Source organism: Oncorhynchus clarkii, chromosome 7 (assembly GCF_045791955.1).
Source record: "Oncorhynchus clarkii lewisi isolate Uvic-CL-2024 chromosome 7, UVic_Ocla_1.0, whole genome shotgun sequence".
In the NCBI taxonomy this organism is placed as follows: Eukaryota; Metazoa; Chordata; class Actinopteri; order Salmoniformes; family Salmonidae; genus Oncorhynchus; species Oncorhynchus clarkii.
The window spans coordinates 58,921,787-58,942,793 of NC_092153.1; the positions used below are offsets into that span (position 1 = coordinate 58,921,787).

At 41.0% G+C, this 21,007-nt stretch overlaps 1 protein-coding gene across 1 annotated transcript in view; it reads left to right on the plus strand.

Moving 5' to 3' along the window:
* Nucleotides 1–5,270: 5,270 nt before the first annotated feature.
* The window catches only part of LOC139414356 (glutamate receptor, metabotropic 2a), a 62,937-nt gene continuing 47,200 nt past the window's right edge, over nucleotides 5,271–21,007 (plus strand). Inside the window, exon 1 of the mRNA XM_071162273.1 lies at nucleotides 5,271–5,798. Within this exon, the coding sequence (XP_071018374.1) occupies nucleotides 5,271–5,798 (528 nt within the window). The remainder of the gene's footprint in view (nucleotides 5,799–21,007) is intronic.

Sequence of the window (21,007 nt, forward strand, 5' to 3'; positions counted from 1 at the left end):
TTCCATTGTAGATTTTGCTTTATGTTTTGGATCATTGTCTTGTTGGAAGACAAATCTCCGTCCCAGTCTCAGGTCTTTTGCAGACTCCATCAGGTTTTCTTCCAGAATGGTCCTGTATTTGGCTCCATCCATCTTCCCATCAATTTTAACCATCTTCCCTGTCCCTGCTGAAGAAAAGCAGGCCCAAACCATGATGCTGCCACCACCATGTTTGACAGTGGGGATGGTGTGTTCAGCTGTGTTGCTTTTACGCCAAACATAACGTTTTGCATTGTTGCCAAAAAGTTAAATTTTGGTTTCATCTGACCAGAGCACCTTCTTCCACATGTTTGGTGTGTCTCCCAGGTGGCTTGTGGCACTTTAAACGACACTTTTTATGGATATCTTTAAGAAATGGCTTTCTTCTTGCCACTCTTCCATAAAGGCCAGATTTGTGCAATATATGGCTGATTGTTGTCCTATGGACAGAGTCTCCCACCTCAGCTGTAGATCTCTGCAGTTCATCCAGAGTGATCATGGGCCTCTTGGCTGCATCTCTGATCAGTCTTCTCCTTGTATGAGCTGAAAGTTTAGAGGGACGGCCAGGTCTTGGTAGATTTGCAGTGGTCTGATACTCCTTCCATTTCAATATTATCGCTTGCACAGTGCTCCTTGGGATGTTTAAAGCTTGGGAAATATTTTTGTATCCAAATCCGGCTTTAAACTTCTTCACAACAGTATCTCGGACCTGCCTGGTGTGTTCCTTGTTCTTCATGATGCTCTCTGCGCTTTTGACGGACCTCTGAGACTATCACAGTGCAGGTGCATTTATACGGAGACTTGATTACACACAGGTGGATTGTATTTATCATCATTAGTCATTTAGGTCAACATTGGATCATTCAGAGATCCTCACTGAACTTCTGGAGAGAGTTTGCTGCACTGAAAGTAAAGGGGCTGAATAATTTTGCACGCCCAATTTTTCAGTTTTTGATTTGTTAAAAAAGTTTGAAATATCCAATAAATGTCGTTCCACTTCATGATTGTGTCCCACTTGTTGTTGATTCTTCACAAAAAAATACAGTTTTATATCTTTATGTTTGAAGCCTGAAATGTGGCAAAAGGTCGCAAAGTTCAAGGGGGCCAAATACTTTCGCAAGGCACTGTATATATTTTTAAAGAAATGAATCAGGCTTTTAACTTACTTCTGTTGAGTTCTAGTATAAGGCACAATATGTTATTTTGATGTCATGTTGTTCACAGACAGACCTTACAGAGCTATTTGCAGTTTTTTTTAAATCGCCTTATTACTATTGTCACAAGTAAGTGGTATGTTTTCACAAGTCTTAGTACAACCCTCCAAACTGGTAACACTTGTAACGCAGCCAGTCTTTCATTCAAAATCTGTCATTGTGCATTCATTTGGATTGTAAACATCTCTCAGCACACAACCATTGATTCAAAATATACATTTATTGTGAAATGAGATCACAACATGGGTTTAATCACCAGACACAAAATAATGATATCTCTTCAATTTAGTTGTTTTCACTACCAGTCAATCCAATAGCAGACAATGCAAGATACCTGTTCAAATCATCCTTAGAATTGTTGAAAGTAATATGCTACAGTACTGTAAATAACACACATTGGGCAATACACTTACATTACCTGACAGAATCTATAATTTTCATAATATCTATCCAATTTGTAATCAAAGGTGTGATCAGACATCCTCTACAATTATTCATGTAAAAAGAAAATTGGATATAATTGCAACATACTGTGGGTGTACTGTCTGTAATCAAATGTAAGAAATGGAATACAATTGAATAAATGACAATGAAACATAACGTTTAGCACACATTCACTTGCATCAAGCCTGTCTTATGTCACATCTGCTCCTGTTACGTCCTCTGGTGTTCATCCGGTCACTTCCTGACCTGCAGTTGCTACCCCTGTACACTCTCTCACCCTTACTGTGTGATTATGTGGTTGGAGACAGGTGTGTTGGAGTCAGAGCAGATCCCTAACAGTTGCAACTTGTTCCATAATCAAGACCTCTACAAATACTCAGTCCTGCCACTTCCACTCTGCCAGATCGTAATCTCTGCTCAGTCAATTCATGATTCTAGCTATTTATGATTATTCAAGATCCTGTTACTCTGCTGTGCCTGTTTCCCTGCCTTACACCATTTATCCTCTCATTGCAGTTACCTCTCTGGCTCCTGTTCCACATCTCACCACCCAACTACCGTGCTCTGGATTTCACTCACCACCACTACCTTGGATTCCCCTCAGGACCTGTTTACCCTGTTCTACTCAGCTAACTCCAACCTTAGTCTCCAAATCTGTTTTTTCTGCAACTCATCCGAGCTTCCCCGGATCTGCACTCCATATCTCCCTGTGTAACAATAAATATTTTGGTTCATTCATCACTGTTTCCTCATCTGAGTCTGCTCTTGGATTCCTCTGTGTTGCTCCGCTTAGTCTTGAGCATTTGGCCAAAAATTCTTATCCACATCAGTGAAAGTCCTCATTGATCACGCACCTTAAGAAAACCCTTTTGGCATGGCGAATCCAAGTTTGACATTGGTCTGCATTGATTTCGTCAGATGCCTCATCCATGGCCAGAAAGAGGGTGGCTTGCTCATGGGGATGGTGATCGTACACCTTCCACCTCCATGCTGAAGAAAAATCCACAATAGGATTGAGGAAATGAGAGTATGGGGGCAAGTATATGGTCACAAATCGGAGATGGGCCCGAAACCATGCCTGAACCACCTCTGCGTGGTGGAACCTGAGATTGACCCACATAATAACATAGGTGACACCTTCACCTTGACAGGCCTACTAAATTTAATTGAGACACATTGGGGTGTGCAGCATTGTTGGATCCAAGTAATGGCCTACGTCCTGCCACACCATCTTCAGAGAGAGCTGCGCACATGGAGATGTTCCCCCCCACGTTATCCAGGCACTTGGATTGTCTCCCGAAGAGGTTTCGCCCATGGCACCGAGATTTGGCCAGGTTGAAGCCCACTTCATCAACAAATATATACTTGTGATGGTTCACAGCATCAAGCACCCTCTAAATTTTTATTTTTTATTTTATTTTTACAGTATAGTTCCAAAATGATATTGTGAATCAAATAGTAACAGTAATACAGTATATAATGCTGTACCTGAACATACTAGGCCCGCAGTTGTTTCACCGGGTCGTTTCTCTCAAAAGGCACCATGTAAATGTTTTTCATATCTGGTGCATCTTCAAAAGGTGAGAGATTGCCAATGTGGCATCCATCAGCCTACTAACAAAGGTGTCATCGTTCTCAATGTCCTGCTTCATTTCGGACAGCCGTCATTCCTGGCCCTTACCATTTCCACCACTGCCCTCTCCTTCTGTCAATTCTGAGGGTAGAACAGAGTATACGGTCACTAGATCATACTGTAAGAATACTGTAACAGGTTTTGTGAATTTACATGCATTACAATGTAATTTATTGTAAATGTAATGATAAAGCATAGTGCATATCCTGCCAAATGTTCTCATGATCAAATTGACAGTTGATCTTCTCAGATTGGGGTGAACTAATCTGTCAACCTCTGCCATGGTAAGGCCTCTGTTTACCACATGGTCAACAACGATGGCTCGGACTTCATTAGACACAACCGTTCCCTGCCGTCTGCCTCCCTCTCTTTGATGTCCACCTCTTTGATGGGGCTCATGCCCACCTCTCTGACGGGTCCCTTGTCCACGAGCTCTTTGATTTCTTCTTCTCCCTTGCTGTCTATTCTGCTCCATGTTGAAAGAAATTGCAAGTGTTCACACACCCCCTTTTATATGGTGACCAATTGTGGTTACCACAGTCATGTAAGGTTATCATGTATCATACATTCCATGTTTATACCTTACAAACACACGTTTTATTTCTGTAGTTCTCAAAATCCATATATAGTAGACCAACCAGTTTAAAATCTATAGGTGTACCAAGCGGTTAAGTGATTAGCCATTAAGTGATGGTCAAATATATTTAAACAAATGAGAAGAGAATCATATAAAAATTATTGTGAGCTTATTGCATTGTGAAAGGAAATTACTTTATATGAAAGGTATTTCTAGATGAAACACTGATTAGGTTTTGTGCAAAAGTTACTGTGTGATTTTTGTGTTGAAAATGTGCTTAAATGTGCTTTTGTAATGAAAGTTGTGAAATTTGACCACGCACTTGTGAAAATATTACCAAAGTAATTTAAAAAAAATTGTATAACCTGTCAGAAATGTCCAGTTGGTCAACTAGCCCATGTTAGTCAGGTAAGTTAGGCTAACCAGCTATCTTAAATCTTGTAGTTATCATTGGCCAGATTATGTGCCCAGGGGCTTCGACTCCAAGGAGGCATTGATTTTGTCACTCAGCTATTATGTAAACATACATAAGACGGCAAAATGTGTAGAATTGCAGGAAATCGGCTCTAAAACTGCAACATTTTCTCTCGCCCCATGACAAAATGTGTAGAATTGCAGGAAATTGGCTCTAAACTGCCACATTTTCTCTCGCCCCATGACAAAATGTGTAGAATTGCAGGAAGTCGGCTGTAAAACTGCAAAATTTTTCTCTCGCCCCATGACAAAATGTGTAGAATTGCAAGAACTTGGTTTTAAAACTGCTAAATGTTCTTTCCCCCAACAAGACGGCGTGAACAGTTCGGGGTTACATGCGTTGCGAGGTACAGGTTTGTTACTAAGGTGATAAAAGACAATATCCATCTGGACCTTTGCCACCTAGGACATTTGTGTGACCAGACCTTCTCCAATTTGAGTACCCCTTCACTAGTCTATGTAGTGCTGTACTGTACACAGTGTTTGTAACTATTAGAAATGCTCTCATCACTTTTATTTCAATCCAATGAATATCCCTGTTTCCACATCAGTTATTATGAACACAAATTTCAATGGAATAATACAACACAAATTTTACTGTCTCGTAAAGATGATATTTGTTGGAAATGAGAAAGTGTGTGTAAGACAAAGTTCTCATTGTGTTGAAGCATTGACTGACTCCTCCTCTTTTTGATCCGCAGGCCGTAATCTCCAGAACTTTGAAGACAATGCCATTGATGCAGTAGATGGCCTCAGACAGGACAAAAAAAAGCTAGCTCTTTGAGATCTCGTGCCCCGCTTCTCTGTGCCTTGCTAGCGTACTGTACCCTCCCCAATTCCAGAGACAGAGGAAATCAGAAGAAGAGAAGCACCAGACAGCAGTGATCTGACTCACACAGGGCCCAGGGACATGTCATCGGGGAGGTCCCCTTGGTTGGGGCTGCGCCCCCTGCCCCAACCGCTCCTCCTCTCCCCCCTCTGCCTACTGTGTGTGTGTGTGTACCTCCTGGCCCAGGCCCCACTGGGTCTCTCCATGTCAGGTTTCAACACGGACACCAAGAGAGAGATCACAGTGGATGGAGACCTGATCATAGGGGGTCTGTTCCCTGTGCACCAGAAGGGCGAGGGGCCTGAGGACTGTGGGAAGATCAACGCTCAGAGAGGGATTCAGAGACTGGAGGCCATGTTGTTAGCCCTGGACGAGATTAACAAGGACGAGCACCTGCTGCCGGGGATACGGCTGGGAGCCCACATCCTGGACACCTGCTCTAAGGACACTTACGCCCTGGAACAGAGCCTGGAGTTTGTCCGTGCCTCCCTCACCAAGGTGGACGACAGTGAGTACACTTGCCCTGATGGCTCCTACGCCATCCATGACGACGTCCCTCTGGCCATCTCTGGGGTGATAGGAGGCTCCTACAGCGATGTCTCCATACAGGTACAGCACTGACTCAGCATGTAGTGGGGTAAAATGGATAATATATGTATTGTATATATACCTCACATGCGACTTGTGCAATGCAATTAATATGACAAAGTCTATTAAAATGAATATCTGACTCCATAAAGATAATTTAGCAATACGCGCGAGAGTATAGTTGAGTTAAAGTAATAGTAAGGTCAAGAAAGGTCTGAGAATGGTCTATATCAAAGGCAGATATTTAATATTCTAAAATTAATGATAACATTATTCATGACATAAAGCTCAAGACAATACTAGCATTAGTATTCTAGGCATGATCCGAGAGGGAGAGAGATAGAAGTCATAACCTAAAAGAGAAAAAGGGTGTATCTCTCCAGCACAGGTCAGGAACAAAGAGACAATGAATCTGAGACCCCTTTATAACATCTGAGTTTTTTAAATTCAAAATCTGTTTTTGTTCAATAGTAGTAATGTAAAGTTAAGCTCCAATCAAATATCAGACCTGCAGGACGTTATCACAAAATAATATCTGCATCACAGAATGGGGTTCGGAGAGCAACACGGAGAAGGCTAAATTCCTGAGAAGACAATAAAAGCGTAAACAGTCACTTCAAGTAGCTGGGCCGCCCTACTTAATCCTCGCTTGAACACAGCTGATTCTGAATCAGACAGAAGTGTTCACAACTGGACGACCAGCACTGTAGTCACTGTAGACAATCTTAAGACCAGTAGTCCATGGCCCTAGCAGCAACAATTCAGGAGGGTCCTTTTGGCGGGTAGCATTGTCTTCTGCTTTAGACATGCAAATATACTTCCTGCAAATGTCTTCCTGCAAGCAAGCTAGAAAGGAATGCTACATTCTTCTTTGTAAGAGCAAAACAAAGAGACTGTCCAAGACATCACAGATGAATTCAATATTTCAATAAACATACAATGGTATTTTTATCTGATTGGATTGGTCAATAGCAACTTCAGATGTGGTTTTATCAAGATGATCAGAGATCACAACATACAGTATTTAAAATTAATATTAATATCCCTTTGAGAAAAAATGGATTTGCCTTGATAATTTGAAAATTAACAAGAACCAAAACTTTGAAATATAAAAAAAATAAAATTATTTAACCTTTATTTAACTAGGCAAGAAAGTCAGTTAAGAACAAATTCTAATTTCCTGCGGGGACTGGAGCCTGGGAAATCAAGAACAATTCTTGAAGTTAAATCAAAACAACTTTCAAGCAACTCAAAATATAAATACAATTATAGGGTAAGAGTGGTTTCACAAGCAATTTGGAAATGAAGTGTAGCATCTCAATTTACAGCACCCAACATTACCATATCAATGGTGAAGGTTCTAATTCCATTTTGTGAGAAACAAGGCAATGACGGTTCATAGCACACACACATCTATACATTCAGATGGACTTAGCCACATGTACTACGCATAGGAAAACAAAATATTATTTGTGTCTTAACAGGAGCCACTACATTATGTCTAGCAATCTGTGTAGATAAAAAAGCACCCCAGCAAACAGGGGACGTCCTGAGAACATTCGGCAACGTTTCCATTAGGTACCTTGATGATTTTGGCGCAACGTTATCCCACTTTTTGAGAATGTTCTAGGAGCGTTGCGTGATGATCCCGAATTAAAGTTCTCTGGGGGACCTTTGTCTAGTTCCCTGTCAGTTCCCGGGACGTCACTGAGGACAATGTTAGGACCTTTTTAGGATGTTCTCAGGACTTTCATTTGACTAGTCCTTAGGACATTGTGTGATGGTCCTAAGGGAACATTCTCTGGGGAACCTTTCAATAGTTCCCTGTAAGTTCCCAGGGCTTTCATTTTCCTAGTCCTTAAGATGTTGCATGATGGTCCCAAGGGAACATTCTCTGGGGGAACTTTTTATATTTCCCAGTTTGACCCTGAGATGTTTTTAGGAGATTCTTGGGGCATTGTGTAATGGTCCTCTGAAGGTCACCTGAAAATTTTTAGGACATTGTGTCATGGTCCACTGGAGGTTTTGTCTATGTTCCTGGTTGGTCCTGTGGATGTCACCGAGGACGTTTTTAGCACATTCTTGGGAGGTTTGGTCCCAATAACCTCCTAAAAACAGAGACCAACCGGAAACTAGACAAAACCTCAAGTTGACCATGACACAACGTCCTGACGACTTCATGTGACTATTTTGTGACATCCCAGGGTCGTCCTAACGACTAATTATTGTTTGCAGGGACATTCACAAAAATACCTTCTGTATGTAGATGTCACAAATGGATATACAGTACCAGTCAAAAGTTTGGGTTTTTCTTTATTTTTACTATTTTCTACACTGTAGAATAATAATAAAGATAGCGGTCTAAGGCACTGCTTCTCAGTGCTAGAGGCGTCACTACAGACCCTGGTTGCATTTCACAACCGGCCGTGATTTGGAGTCCCATAAGGCGGCGCACAATTGGCCCAGCATCATCCGGGGTAGGCCATCATTGTAAATAAGAATTGGTTCTTAACTGACTTGCCTAGTTAAATAAGAAATCAAGATATGTTTTATATTTTAGATTCTTCAAAGTAGCCACCCTTTCTTTGCCTTGATGACAGCTTTTCACACTCTTGGCATTCTCTCAACCAGCTTCACCTGGAATGATTTTCCAACTGTCTTGAAGGAGTTCCTACATATGCTGAGCACTTGTTGGCTGCTTTTCCTTCACTCTGCGGCCCAACTCATCCCAAACCATCTCAATTGGGTTGAGGTCGGGTGATTGTGGAGACCAGGTCATCTGATGCAGCACTCCATCACTCTCCTTCTTGGACAAATAGCCCTTACACAGCCTGGAGGTTGGGTCATTGTCCTGTTGAAAAACAAATGATAGTCCCACTAAGTGCAAACCAGATGGGATGGCATATCGCTGCAGAATGCTGTGGTAGCCATGTTGGTGAAGTGTGCCTTGAATTCTAAATAAATCATTGATAGTGTCACCAACAAAGCGCACCCACGCCATCACACCTCCTCCTCAATGCTTCATGGTGGAAACCACACATGCAGAGATCATCCGTTCACCTACTCTGCGTCTCACAAAGACACCGGTTGGATCCAAAAACCTCAAATTTGGCCTCATCAGACCAAAGGACAGATTTCCACTGGTCTAATGTCAATTGCTCTTGTTTCTTGACCCAAGCAAGTCTCTTCTTATTATTGGTGTCCTTTAGTAGTGGTTTCTTTGCAGCAATTTGATGATGAAGGCATGATTCACGCAGTATCCTCTGAACAGTTGATGTTGAGATGTATCTGTGATCGCTGTGAAGCATTAATTTGGACTGCAGTTTCTCTAATGAACTTATCCTCTGCAGCAGAGGTTACTCTGGGTCTTCCTTTCTGGTGGCGGTCCTCATGAGAGCCAATTTCATCATAGCGCTTGATGGTTTTTGCGACTGCACTTGATGAAACTTTAAAAGTTCTTGAAATTTTCCGCATTGACTGATCTTCATGTCTTAAAGTAATGATGGACTGTCGTTTCTCTTTGCTTATTTGAGCTGTTCTTGCCATGATATAGACTTGGTATTTTACCAAATAGGGCTACCTTCTGTATACCACCCCTACCTTGTCATAACACAACTGATTGGCTCATCGGATTAAGAAGGAAAGAAATTCCATAAATTAACTTTTAACAAGGCAAATCTAACAATTTTTTCAGAATGGCACAAATTCCCCGATATCAGGGTACTCATGTCAACATGTTTGCTTTCAGAGCATATTTGATCCCAAATTATAAGGGGGAGAGGTTAATTGAAATGCATTCCAGGTGTCTACCTCATGAAGCTGGTTGAGAGAATGCCAAGAGTGTGCAAAGCTGTCATCAAGGCAAAGGGTGGCTACTTTGAAGAATCTCAAATATGAAATATGTTTTGATTTGTTTAACACTTTTTTGGTTACTACATGATTTCGTATATGTTATTTCATAGTTTTTATATCTTCACTATTATTCTACAATGTAGAAAATAGTAAAAATAAAGAAAAATCCTTGAATGTGTCCAAAGTTTTGACTGGTATTGTGGAAACCATTGAGTTGTAAAGGAAGAATTAGTTAACACATCTTCAAATAATCTATAGCCTAAGTTTTAGGAGAAAGCTCCCAATCTACTTTATGCTGCACGTAGAATCGAGATGGTCAGCCCCTCCCTAAATCTCAACATCTCTGCATAGTATGACTGTTTCTGTGACAAAATTATCGAACCTAACTGGATAGGAAGTCCTACTCTGTGGGCCGGCAGGCTGCCTGAAATGTGAATGAGGATTTCCTCTGCCAAGATTCCAACAGTGCCTGACCGTATGCTATTCTTTCGGTTGAATGCATTCAGTTGCACAACTGACTTGATATCCCCTTTCCTTTCCCTTTTACAGAAATCACAATAATGCTTTGTGGGCTCTTTGTACCAGCAATAGGGGCTGTTTCAGTAGCTTGGTCTGCTCACACACTAGAGAGTGGTGTGGATGGGCACACCACACCCATAGGTGCGACTGACTGTGCGACAAACCCGCTATCTCTATCTGAGTCAGAAATGTCGTTTTGGAGCTTATTTGTGCTCTCTTCTAACAAATCTCGCTGTGCATCATGTAAAATAACCTGCGATTTTTTGCATGCTTGAGCTGGTCTATTTTGCGCTTCGATGTCCCTTTGATTATCACATACACCAGATAGGTGCAGTGAAATGCGTTGTTTTACAGGATCAGTCATAGTAATACGGCGCCCCTGCAGCAAATTAGGGTTAAGTGCCTTGCTTAAGGGCACATTGACAGATTTTTCACCTTGTTGGATCGGGTATTTGAACCAGCAACCTTTCGGTTACTGGTTTAATCTCTCTAGGGTGTGTGGGAGTCCCACCTGGCTAACATCCGGTGAAATTGCAGAGCACCAAATTCAAAAACAGAAATACTCATAATAAAAATTCAAAAACATAGAAGTGTTATACATCGCCTTAAAGATTAATTTCTTGTTAATCCAACCGTTGTGTCAGATTTTGAAAAGGCTTTACGGCGAAAGCATACCATGCGATTATCTGAAGACAGCGCCCAGCACACAAAACATTACAAACAGTTACCAGCCAAGTAGAGGAGTAACAAAAGTCAGAAATATTGATAAAATTAATCACTTACCTTTGATGATCTTCATATGGTTGCACTCACAATACTCCCAGTTACCCAATAAATGTTTGTTTTGTTCGATAAAGTCCCTCTTTACATACAAAAACCTCAGTTTTGTTGGCGCGTTTTGTTCAGTAATCCAATGGCTCCAAGGCGGTCACAGCAGGCAGACGAAAAATCCCAAAAGTATCAGTAAAGTTCGTAGAAACATGTCAAACGATGTTTATAATCAATCCTCAGGTTGTTTTTAGTCATAATAATCAATAATATTTCAACCAGACAATAGCTTTGTCAATATAAAAGATGGTAGTCTAACTCTCATTTTTCAGAATACAAGCCTGAAACAATTTTTAAAGACTGTTGACATCTAGTGGAAGACGTAGGAAGTGCAATCTGAGTCCTAAATCATTGGATACTGTATAGGAAAACTTCAAACATAAAAAATCCCACTTCCTAGATGGATTTTTCACAGGTTTTTGCCTGCCATATCAGTTCTGTTATACTCACAGACATTATTTTAACAGTTTTGGAAACTTTAGAGTGTTTTCTATCCAAATCTACCATATCTATTATATGCATATCTTAGCTTCTGGGCCTGAGTAACAGGCAGTTTACTTTGGGCACGCTTTTCATCCGGAGGTGAAAATAGTGCCCCCTACCCTAGTGAGGTTAACACTATAATCGCTAAACTACTTGCCGCCCCATAGTGGTATCACAGTGGTATCAAGCATGCTCACCCCTAGTTCGCTGTGTCGCAATTAGTTTTTGCCAAGTAAAGATACAGCAAGGTCTAGAATTAACATCCTCTTAGATGTTTTCTTCTGCATGCCAATATATTGCCAGTACTGAAAAATGTAATCCCTATTCGAATCAAATGTGAGACTCTTCTTGCCTTTTTTGATCAAATCACTAATACGAGTTGATTGCCATTTCTCAAACAGATCCGTTGCTTGCATATTCCCCATCACGCATGTGTTCGTTATATATCAGGAAATCTAATCGAATAAATACCAGTTTAGCCCAAATGATCTGTATAATATATCACGTTGGTCACCATGTACTAAAGTGGGGTAATATTTATCATATATGTATTATTATATACAGTACCTCACATGCAACCCATAATAAGACTGTGTAATTAATATGATGAAGTCTATTTAACTGAATATCTGACTCCATAAAGATAATTTGGTAGTATGCAAGAGACTATAGTTAAGTTAAAATAATAGTTAGGTCAAGAAAGGTCTGAGAATTTTCTGTTCTAAAATGAATGATAACATTATACAATGCATTAAGCTTAAGTTACAATACTAGCATGACAATACATTATTCTAGGCATGATCAGAGAGGGAGATAGAAAGAGAAGTCATAGCCTGAAAGGCCATGCCTCAAGAGTCCCTGGGGTGGTGAGAGAAAAAGAGACAGTGTATCTCACCAGTGCAGGTCAGGAACAAAGTGAAAGAGCTACAGGATGTTATCACAACAGAACCTCTGCTTCACAGAGGTGTGACAGAATGGGGTTGGAGAGCAACACAGAGAAGGCTGAATTCCTGAGAAGATAATGAAACCTTTCACAGAGTGTAAATAGTCACTTTCGGGGCTGGGCCCACCATAAATACACGCTAATGAGCTTTGTTTATGCTGCTCTATTCTATAAACTCATACTTGGATCTTACCTACAATGAGTATACAAAACACTGAAAAAAATCTGCTCTTTCCATGACAAACTGACCAGGTGAATCCAGGTGAAAGCTATGATCCCCTATTAATGTTATTTGTTAAATCCACTTTAATCAGTATAGATGAAGGGGAGGAGACAGGTTAAAGAATAATGCTCAAGCCTTGAGACAATTGAGACATAGATTGTTTATGTGTGTCATTGAGGGTGAATGGGCAATACAAAAGATTTAAGTGTCTTTGAGCGAGGTCTGGTAGTAGGTGCCAGGCGCACCGGTTTGTGTCAAGAACTGCAACGGTGCTGGGTTTTTCACACTCAACAGTTTCCCGTGTGTATCAAGAACGGTCCACCACCCAAAGGACATCCAGCCAACTTGACACAACTGTGGTTAGCATTAGAGTCAACATGGTCCAGAATCCCTGCCCTGACAATATGGGGGGGAGGGGGGTGCAAATCAATATTAGGAAGGTGTTCCTAATGTTCGGTATACTCGGTGTATGGTTGCTGGTTATACAGTGCCTTGCGAAAGTATTCGGCCCCCTTGAACTTTGCGACCTTTTGCCACATTTCAGGCTTCAAACATAAAGATATAAAACTTTATTTTTTTGTGAAGAATCAACAACAAGTGGGACACAATCATGAAGTGGAACGACATTTATTGGATATTTCAAACTTTTTAAACAAATCAAAAACTGAAAAATTGGGCGTGCAAAATTATTCAGCCCCCTTAAGTTAATACTTTGTAGCGCCACCTTTTGCTGCGATTACAGCTGTAAGTCGCTTGGGGTATGTCTCTATCAGTTTTGCACATCGAGAGACTGAATTTTTTTCCCATTCCTCCTTGCAAAACAGCTCGAGCTCAGTGAGGTTGGATGGAGAGCATTTGTGAACAGCAGTTTTCAGTTCGTTCCACAGATTCTCGATTGGATTCAGGTCTGGACTTTGACTTGGCCATTCTAACACCTGGATATGTTTATTTTTGAACCATTCCATTGTAGATTTTGCTTTATGTTTTGGATCATTGTCTTGTTGGAAGACAAATCTCCGTCCCAGTCTCAGGTCTTTTGCAGACTCCATCAGGTTTTCTTCCAGAATGGTCCTGTATTTGGCTCCATCCATCTTCCCATCAATTTTAACCGTCTTCCCTGTCCCTGCTGAAGAAAAGCAGGCCCAAACCATGATGCTGCCACCACCATGTTTGACAGTGGGGATGGTGTGTTCAGCTGTGTTGCTTTTACGCCAAACATAACGTTTTGCATTGTTGCCAAAAAGTTCAATTTTGGTTTCATCTGACCAGAGCACCTTCTTCCACATGTTTGGTGTGTCTCCCAGGTGGCTTGTGGCAAACTTTAAACAATACTTTTTATGGATATCTTTAATAAATGGCTTTCTTCTTGCCACTCTTCCATAAAGGCCAGATTTGTGCAATATACGACTGATTGTTGTCCTATGGACAGAGTCTCCCACCTCAGCTGTAGATCTCTGCAGTTCATCCAGAGTGATCATGGGCCTCTTGGCTGCATCTCTGATCAGTCTTCTCCTTGTATGAGCTGAAAGTTTAGAGGGACGGCCAGGTCTTAGTAGATTTGCAGTGGTCTGATACTCCTTCTATTTCAATATTATCGCTTGCACAGTGCTCCTTGGGATGTTTAAAGCATGGGAAATATTTTTGTATCCAAATCCGGCTTTAAACTTCTTCACAACAGTATCTCGGACCTGCCTGGTGTGTTCCTTGTTCTTCATGATGCTCTCTGCGCTTTTAACGGACCTCTGAGACTATCACAGTGCAGGTGCATTTATACGGAGACTTGATTACACACAGGTGGATTGTATTTATCATCATTAGTCATTTAGGTCAACATTGGATCATTCAGAGATCCTCACTGAACTTCTGGAGAGAGTTTGCTGCACTGAAAGTAAAGGGGCTGAATAATTTTGCACGCCCAATTTTTCAGTTTTTGATTTGTTAAAAAAGTTTGAAATATCCAATAAATGTCATTCCACTTCATGATTGTGTCCCACTTGTTGTTGATTCTTCACAAAAAAATACAGTTTTATATCTTTATGTTTGAAGCCTGAAATGTGGCAAAAGGTCGCAAAGTTCAAGGGGGCCGAATACTTTCGCAAGGCACTGTAAGTACAGAGAGTTTTCTTAGATTCTTGCTAAATATACTTTCTGATATAAGGAGATGTTTTTTCTTCTTCTAACCAAACACTGAATTGCTCCTAGTTTCTAAATGTATCTCCAACTCTTGGGTTTTGAACAATCCCAACCCATGCAAGATAAATACTGATGCAGCAACTGTTCTGCAAATCTATGTCACTGTCCAGATAGCCATGGTTTCGCTCCATAGAATAGAGCAGGGACACGATGATTGATGGTCATATAAACTGTCTCTACTTAAACTAAAGTACCGGCAAGCAATTACGGTGCTTCATGTTTAGTGAAATGTTAACACAGGTGCTTTAATGAAAATGGGCTCTGTATGGCAGATCTGTTTACCTGTTTGCCCATATGCTTGGCTGATTTCATTTAGAGGATTTAGAGGAGCTCTTCTCTTCCCTGGTAATTCACACTCCAGCAGTGGGCCTGTCAGATGAAGACATGCAGCAGATGTTGGGTTGAGGAGGATGGGCTGATGGTATGACTAGTGACAGCATGATTACTCTTAGCAGCAGTAACAGTAGCAGCAGTAGCAACTGACTGGTGAGGCTAATGCACTGTATATACACTACCGTTCAAAAGCTTGGTGTCACTTAGAAATGTCCTTGTTTCTTAAAGAAAAGCACATTTTTGTCCATTAAAATAACATCAAATTAATCAGAAATACAGTGTAGACATAGCTGCCAGTTGAGGACTTGTGAGGTGTCTGTTTCTCAAACTAGACACTCTAATGTACTTGTCCTCTTGCTCAGTTGTGCACCGGGGCCTCCCACTCCTCTTCCTATTCTGGTTAGAGTCAGTTTGCGTTGTTCTGTGAAGGGAGTAGTACACAGCGTTGTAAGAAACCTTCAGTACTTGGAAATTTCTCGCATGGAATAGCCTTCATTTCTCAAACAAGACGAGACTGACGAGTTTCAGAAGAAAGTTCTTTGTTTCTGGCCTTTTTGATAATGTCATCGAACCCACAAATGCTGACGCTCCAGATACTCATCTAGTCTAAAGAAGGCCAGTTGTATCGCTTCTTTAATCAGCACAACAGTTTTCAGCTGTGCTAATATAATTGCAAAAGGGTTTTCTAATGATCAATTAGCCCTTTAAAATGACAATCTTGGATTAGCTAACACAACGTGCCATTGGTTGCTGATAATGGGTCTCTGGACGCATTATCAAGGTTGACAAGGTTATAAATAATGATTTTTAATTGAAATAATAATTGTGTCCTTCAAACTTTGCTTTCGTCAAAGAATCCTCCATTTGTAGTAATTACAGCCTTGCAGAACTTTGGCGTTCTAGTTGTCAATTTGTTTAGGTAATCTGAAGAGATTTCACCCCATGTTTCCTGAAGCACCTCCCACAGGTTGGATTGGTTTGATGGGGACTTCTTACGTACCATACGGACAAGCTGCTCCCACAACAGCTCAATAGGGTTGAGATCCGGTGACTGTGCTGGCCACTCCATTATAGACAGAATACCAGATTACTGTTTATTCCCTAAATATTTATTGTATAGTTTGGAGCTGTGCTTTGGGTCATTGTCGTGTTGTAGGAGGAAATTGACTCCAATTAAACGCTGACGGGAGAGTATGGCATGGCGTTGCAAAATGGAGTGAAAGCCATCCTTCTTCAAGATCCCTTTTACCCTGTACAAATCCCACTTTACCACCACCAAAGCACACCCAGACCATCACATTGCCTCCACCATGCTTGACAGATGGCGTCAAGCACTCCTCCAGCATATTTTCATTTTTTCTACGTCTCTTCTTTGTTATCCGAACACCTCAAACTTAGATTTGTCTGTCCATAACACTTTTTTCCTATCGTCCAGTGTCTGTGTTGTTTTGCCCATCTTAATCTTTTCTTTTTATTGGCCAGTCTGAGATATGGCTTTTTCTCTGCAACTCTGCCTAGAAAGTCAGCATGGTGTTTTATGGGTACTATTTAATGGAGCTAACAGTTGAGGAATTGTGAGGCGTCTGTGAGGCGTCTGTTTCTCAAACTAGACAATCTAATGTACTTGTCTTCTTGCTCAGTTGTGCACCGGGGCCCCCCACTCCTCTTTCTATTCTGGTTAGAGCCAGTTTGAGCTGTTCTGTGAAGGGAGTATTACACAGCATTGTACGAGATCTTCAGTTTCCTGACAATTTCTCGCATGGAATAGCCTTCATTTCTCAGAACAAGAATAGACTGACGAGTTTCAGAAGAAAGTGCTTTGTTTCTGTCCATTTTTAGCCTGTAATAGAACCCCCAAATGCTGATGCTCCAGATACTCATCTGGTCTAAAGAAGGCCAGTTGTGTTGCTTCTTTAATCAGCACAACAGTTTTCAGCTGTGCTAACATAATTGCAAAAGGGTTTTCTAATGATCAATTAGCCTTTTAAAATGTTAAACTTTGATTAGCTAACATAACGTCATTGGAACACAGGAATTATGGTTTCTGATAATGTGTCTCTGTACGCCTATGTAGATTTTCCATAAAAATCTGCCATTTCCAGCTACAATAGTCATTTACAACATTAACAATGTCTACACTGTATTTCTGATCGATTTGAACGGTGAGAGAGAGAGCGAGAGAATTGTGGACATTCTCTTACACACTCTAAACACGATCACCTGCATTTACATACACACATTCACAACTCCGTTCCAGCTCTACCATAGGAGCTTCTCTAGCCTAAAATGATCCCTCCCCATACAGCCACAGACCACCAATAGATTTCAATTAGGGTCCAAGCCATTATTAAACCTCCAGATGGAATCTTTGCAGTCCTTTCTTCCCCTTACTGTGCTCTGCTTCATAGGCAGAATGCCTAGGCTGCTTGGGAGGCAGGAAGGGCTGGATGAATAATAGAGTGGACCATTCTAGCCAGTGGGGGAGGGACTGCTCTCTGCATGAGATATGCCCATATGACAGGATACAAGTATGTAATAAAGGTATGTAAAAAGCTTGGGATGGCTTACTCTCTCTCTGGGGTGCTTTGGTGAATGCTACACAGTGCTTCATTTTAGATGCTGATAACATTGTGTGTTATCCCTATAGTTTAAGGGGTCATTTGAGAATTATTTTAACTATTTGTTAATCATTAATTTCCCTCTCCTGTCAACAGGCTGAGAGGGGGATCCAGAGACAGTGCAACACATGCACTGATCTAGCCATCTAAATGCTAGATAATGATGAGACTCCACTACAACAAGCTACATTTTAAGTAGAAAATATCAGACTGAATACAGCAATGTGCTATTACTAATTCTAATCTAATGTACAGCGTATTCCTTCAAAACAAACATAAATACCTAACATAGAGAGAAAGCTCCTGTGAGGAGGTAGGGAATAGAGAGATTCAAATTATAGAGATAGGGGATGGAGGGCATGCAAACACAGGCTTGACAAACGAAGTGTAACTTTGGTGAAGGACTATATCTGGGGCTACTGTCTCCTCTCAGGGAGCATGCCCTTGTCCTGTGTTAATTTATGGAGCTGCTATTATCAGCCTCTGTTTTCAGTTCTTCCCCAGCTATACACGCAGTTGCTCCACTGAATTTTTCAGCGGGTTGAATAGACCCACTTGCCTGCCTGACAATGCCCCCAGCCTTTGGATAACCCTCTTCCTGTACTTAGACTACACACAGTCTCAGAGGGTGAAGGGGATAGCCTGGTACCTGATCTGTTTGTGCTGCTATTTGTGCTGACGAAGGAGTTCCCTCTCACTCTCTATCAGTGGTGGTCAGTGCAGTTTAAGATGAGGGAGGACGTATTGTTTTTTTAATAAGCATGGTCTTATTTCTATGACAGCATTTTGAATGACTGTCATTCATATTCCATTCACCCAGCTCAATGTAACAGCAATAGGTTTAGGCTAATTGATACTCAAATTTTCCCTATACCCATCATGAGGTTGCTAAAACCTAGCCTATGAATGACAGTTTACAACGTAGGTGCACACAGGTCGAGAGACACATTTAAAATGACAGACAGTGACACTTGGACAGACAGTGACATTCAATACCACCTTGCATACTCTTGCCTGCATCTAGCTGATATAGGGTGTAATCATTAGTCCAACAGTTGCAAACGAGAGTTTCTATTTGTCAAATTCAGGTATGTTTATCCCTGTTTTGGTCCGTTTGCTTCCGTTTAAGAACCGTTTTTCAACAGAATGAGCGGAATGAATATACCCATGATCATGTGTTAACACAGTTGACTTTCACCAAATATAATCACATTTTATTTGTTACATACACATGTTTAGCAGAAGTTATTGCGGGTGTAGCATTACAGCCACATTGTATTCCTTCTCGCATCTATGCACTCTCCTCCGCTCACCTCTTCCCTTCACTTGTGAACCTCAATGCACAACACATCAGCTGTATGTGACCAGACGATAAAACCTTCCCAAGCCAAACCACTACACACAGACTACATCGTTGTCACCATATTAGCTAACATAGCATACCTCTGTTTGAGCAGGGTGTTTCAGTAGGCTAAACTAGATAGCTGCATTTATTAGCTAAGTACAGTTGAAGTCGAAAGTTTACATACACTTAGGTTAGAGTCATTAAAACTCGTTTTTCAACCACTCCACAAATTTCTTGTTAACAAACTTTAGTTTTGGCAAGTCGGTTAGGACATCTACTTTGTGCATGACACAAGTAATTTTTCCAAAAATTGTTTACAGACAGATAATTTCACTTATAATTCACTGTATAACAATTCCAGTGAGTTAGAGGTTTACATACACTAAGTTGACTGTGCCTTTAAACAACTTGGAAAATTCCAGAAAATTATGTCATGGTTTTAGAAGCTTCTGATAGGTTTATTGATATCATTTGAGTCAATTGGAGGTGTACCTGTGGATTTATTGCAAGGCCTACCTTCAAACTCAGTGCCTCTTTGCTTGACTTCATGGGAAAATCAAAAGAAATCAGCCAAGACCTCAGAAAAACAATTGTAGACCTCCACAAGTCTGGTTCATCCTTGGGAGCAATTTTCAAACGCCTGAAGTTACCACATTCATCTTTACAAACAATAGTACGCAAGTATAAACACCATGGGACCACGCAGCCGTCATACCGCTCAGGAAGGAGACGCGTTCTGTCTCCTAGAGATGAACGTACTTTGGTGCGAAATGTGAAAATCAATCCCAGAACAACAGCAAAGGACCTTGTGAAGATGCTGGAGGAAACAGGTACAAAAGTATCTATATCCATAGTAAAAGGAGTCCTATATCGACATAACCTGAAAGGCCGCTCAGCAAGGAAGAAGCCAATGCTCCAAAACCGCCAAAAAAAGACAGACTACGGTTTGCAACTGCACATGGGGACAAAGATCGTACTTTTTGGAGAAATGGTCTGATGAAACAAAAATAGAACTGTTTGGCCGTACTAACCATCGTTATCTTTGGAGGAGAAAGGGGGATGTTTGCAAGCCGAAGAACACCATCCCAACCGTGAAGCACGGGGGTGGCAGCATCATGTTGTGGGGGTGCTTTGCTGCAGGAGGGACTGGTGCACTTCACAAAATAGATTGAGGATGGAAAATGATGTGGATATATTGAAAACATCAGGTTAAAGCTTGGTTGCAAATGAGTCTTCCAAATGGATAATGACCCCAAGTATACTTCCAAAGTTGTGGCAAAATGGCTTAAGGACAGCGAAGTCAAGGTATTGGAGTGGCCATCACAAAGCCCTGACCTCAATCCTATCGAAAATGTGTGGGCAAAACTGAAAAAGTGTGTGCGAGCAAGGAGGCCTACAAACCTGACTCAGTTACACCAGCTCTGTCAGGTGGAATGGGCCAAAATTCACCTAACTTATTGTGGGAAGCTTGTGGAAGGCTAAGTGAAACATTTGACCCAAGTTAAACAATTGAAAGGCAATGCCACCAAATACTAATTGAGTGTATGTAAACTTCTGACCCACTGGGAATGTGATGAAAGAAATAAAAGCTTAAATAAAATTCTCTACTATTATTCTGGAATTTCACATTATTAAAATAAAGTGGTGATCCTAACTGACCTAATACAGGGAATTTTTACTAGGATTAAATGTCAGGAATTGTGAAAAACGGTGTATAAATGTATTTGGCTAAGGTGTATGTGAACTTCCGACTTCAGCTGTAAGTGGAAAAAAATGACATCTCTATTTCTCACTTCTCTTTCATCATGAAAGAAATGAATATGGTTCAACTACTGTCTTTCTCTCTATTTGAGTCAACTACTCACCACATGTTATCCACTGCAGTACTAGTTC